The 2,958-nt window shown below is 50.8% G+C and overlaps 1 protein-coding gene across 1 annotated transcript; it reads left to right on the top strand.

Moving 5' to 3' along the window:
* The first annotated feature begins 575 nt into the window (after window positions 1-575).
* On the top strand, window positions 576-1,712 carry PNMA1 (PNMA family member 1). The gene has a single exon (XM_007067271.3). The coding sequence runs from the start codon at window positions 576-578 to the stop codon at window positions 1,710-1,712; it is 1,137 nt and encodes a 378-aa protein (XP_007067333.3).
* Window positions 1,713-2,958: the final 1,246 nt, after the last annotated feature.

Here is a 2,958-nt window from a genome sequence, read left to right as displayed (position 1 = left end):
CTGGGGCTGGACTTTTTGGACTTTGGGTGATTTGTGGATTGTTGGACTCAAGAGACGTTTGGGTTCTAGGACTCAAGAACCCAAGGGAAAGGATGTGGCCCAATTTGCTGGTGTGGGTCTTTGCTCACGGTTTGGTTAATGAACACTAGTTGTGGTGTTTCCCCAATTTAATGCTGATGTCGTTTACCTCATGTTATTAAAGATTCTCTGCTACACCGAGACTCTGTGCTTGCGAGAGGGGAAGTATTGCCTCTTTGAGGTGCCCAGGGGGTGTGTAAGATTTTCCCAGATCACTGCGTAGGGGCTCAAGCCAGTTTTGCATTTGCTTTGATGAGAGGGAACCCCTGTGTACTGAACCCTGCCCTTGCTGCTATCAACTTGGCCTGGCAGAAGGGTTACATTTTTGGGGGCTTGTCCGGGATAAGACTGGGTCAGTACCCCTTGCAAGCACATCTTAGGTGAGTCATTAAATTGGGAAAACCCAAAATCTGGTTGTTGTTGTTTTGATCTGTTATATTTGGGAAAGAAATTACAGTTTGTATAACGGCCCTACACTTGAGGATTGGTGCAGGGGGATGAATATTAACCCTAGGAACTGTCTCCTGGTGACTGGGGTGCCGGAGGCGTTCGATGAAGGCTCAATAGAGCCTGCCTTAAGGGCATCCACTGAGTACCTGAGTAAGTGTAAAATGCGTGGGCGCATGTTTATGAGGAAGGACGGAGATTTTGCTGTACTGTGTGAGCTGTCGTTGGCTGTGGACCCTCTACAGATTCCAGGCACGATAGCAGTGGAAGATGGTGAGTGGAAGGTAATAACTACTGGGAGCCAGCTCTCACCAGCCCCTGCCTCTGAAGTGGAGTTTTTAAAGAAAATGTCGGCCTTTTTGGGGAAAGAGGGGAAAACTTTGGCTGATATGCTGGGTCTGTTGGGCCTTGCCCCAGGAGTCCCACCCCGGGAGGCTGCTCCATCACCTGATGAGTGGGTGAAGGCTTTGGGGCAAGCATTAGAGAAGGTTGTGCCACCCCACCCTGAGTCAGGCCCCTATCATAAACTGAGGTTGTTTTCTGGGGGTCCCACCCCAATACCTGGGGAGGAAGCATTTGAACCCTGGCTGGAACACACCACTGAAATGCTGCAGGAGTGGGCGGTACCTGATGCTGAAAAGAGAAGGCGACTAGTAGAGTGCCTCAGGGGGCCAGCCCTAGATGTGATTCTCTCCCTGAAGCTCAGTAACCCTGGGGTCAAGGTAAAGGACTGCCTAGAGGCCCTTGATCATGCCTTTGGGAGAACCGTGGGCTCAGAGGATGTTTATTGCAAGTTCCTCAATGCCAGGCAACAAAAGGGAGAGAAAGTTTCTGCCTATATCCAGAGGTTGGAGAAATTATTACAGAGAGCTATCATGAGGGGAGCAGTAGTGGTTGAGCAAATGGACCGGACTAGATTGGCTCAGATTGTGAGGGGAATTCAATATCAGAACCCAATCCTTCTCCACCTTCGATTAAGGGAGTGCCAAGACAATCCACCGGGTTACTCTCGGCTGATAAAAGAGGTCCGAGAGGAGGAAGAGAGGCAGGCAGCTGGTGAGGTTTGGGAGGTTCAGCCACACCACGCAACTGCCACAACATCCATACGAACACCCAAGGCGCTGATGGTGAATCCTCAAGAGGAACTTACCCAACGAGTGCAGGTCCTGACACAGAAAGTAGGCTGAACTAGAGAATACCATCGATGCAGCAAAGACTTCAGGGTACAAGGAACCCCCCCGTTACCACGGTCCAGAAGACTACATTTAGAACCTCTGCCCCACCCCGGCAACACTGGAAAGGGCAATCCTTCTTCTGCTACCGGTGTGGCCAGGGTGGGCACATTGCTGCCAGGTGTCAGAATGCAGAGAATCCCCTGCTAGTATATCAAAAGCTGAGGACCACCTGGGAAAAGTCGGGAAACGGCCCCAGGGCTTGGGAAGGGAGCCGCCCAGGCCTGCAGGGTTTGGAGGCTCATCTGCGAAGAACCATGCCACCCGAATCCCACCAGGATTGATAGGACCTCGAGCAGAGGTCACTGTAAAGGTTGAAGGGACAGAATGTAGAGCAGTGCTTGACACGGGATCCCAAGTGACTATCATATTCCAGTCTTTCTACCAGCAGATGCTTATGCATCTGCCTATACAGCCCTTGACAGGGCTTGGCCTGTGTGGCCTCAGCATGGATGAATACCCGTATCGGGAGTATGTCTTTGTACACCTGGAATTCCCAGAAGAGATTGCTGGGGTAAGACAGGAGGTGGACACTGCAGCTTTAATATGCCCTGACCCTAAAGGTGTCTCTGAGGTGTCCGTGCTAATAGGGACCAACTCCAGCCTCTTTAAGGTACTTGCAGATTACTGCAGACAGCGAGCAGGGGACCAATACCTGAACACCTTGGTGATACACACACATTGTGCCACAGCCTACAGAAAAATTGAGGACGCAAAAAGAGTGATGCCTGATTTGCCAGTGGGAGCATTGAGGTACGCAGGCCCGGTCCCCTTAGTGGTGCCTGCAATGACAGAAAAGGAGGTGATTGTCATGAGTACCTGCCTGAAAGGCAGTAAGAGAACATTAGCAGTGGTAGAGCAGCCGACCGAGGGAGGGCTCCCTGAAGGACGGCTGGTTCTTAGTGGAGTCATAACCCTACCTGCTGACGCCCAGGAAAGGGTGACTATACTGATTGCTAATGAAACGAGTCGTGATATTTTTGTGAAGCAAGGACAAAAGATAGCAGACCTCTTTGAGCCCAAGTCAATTGTAAAACCCCAGTGTGAAACTCAAGTTCAGAAGATAGACCCAGCAAAGTTTGACTTTGGAGATTCACCAGTGTCCGAGGAGTGGAAAGATCTCCTGAGGAAGAAACTTAATGAACGATCCAAGGTGTTCTCACTGCATGAGTGGGATGTGGCATGTGCAAAAGGAGTAGAG

This window comes from Chelonia mydas, chromosome 19 (assembly GCF_015237465.2).
Source record: "Chelonia mydas isolate rCheMyd1 chromosome 19, rCheMyd1.pri.v2, whole genome shotgun sequence".
Lineage (NCBI taxonomy): Eukaryota > Metazoa > Chordata > Testudines > Cheloniidae > Chelonia > Chelonia mydas.
Note: the sequence above shows the minus strand (reverse complement) of the source record. Positions and strands in the feature narration are given on the sequence as shown.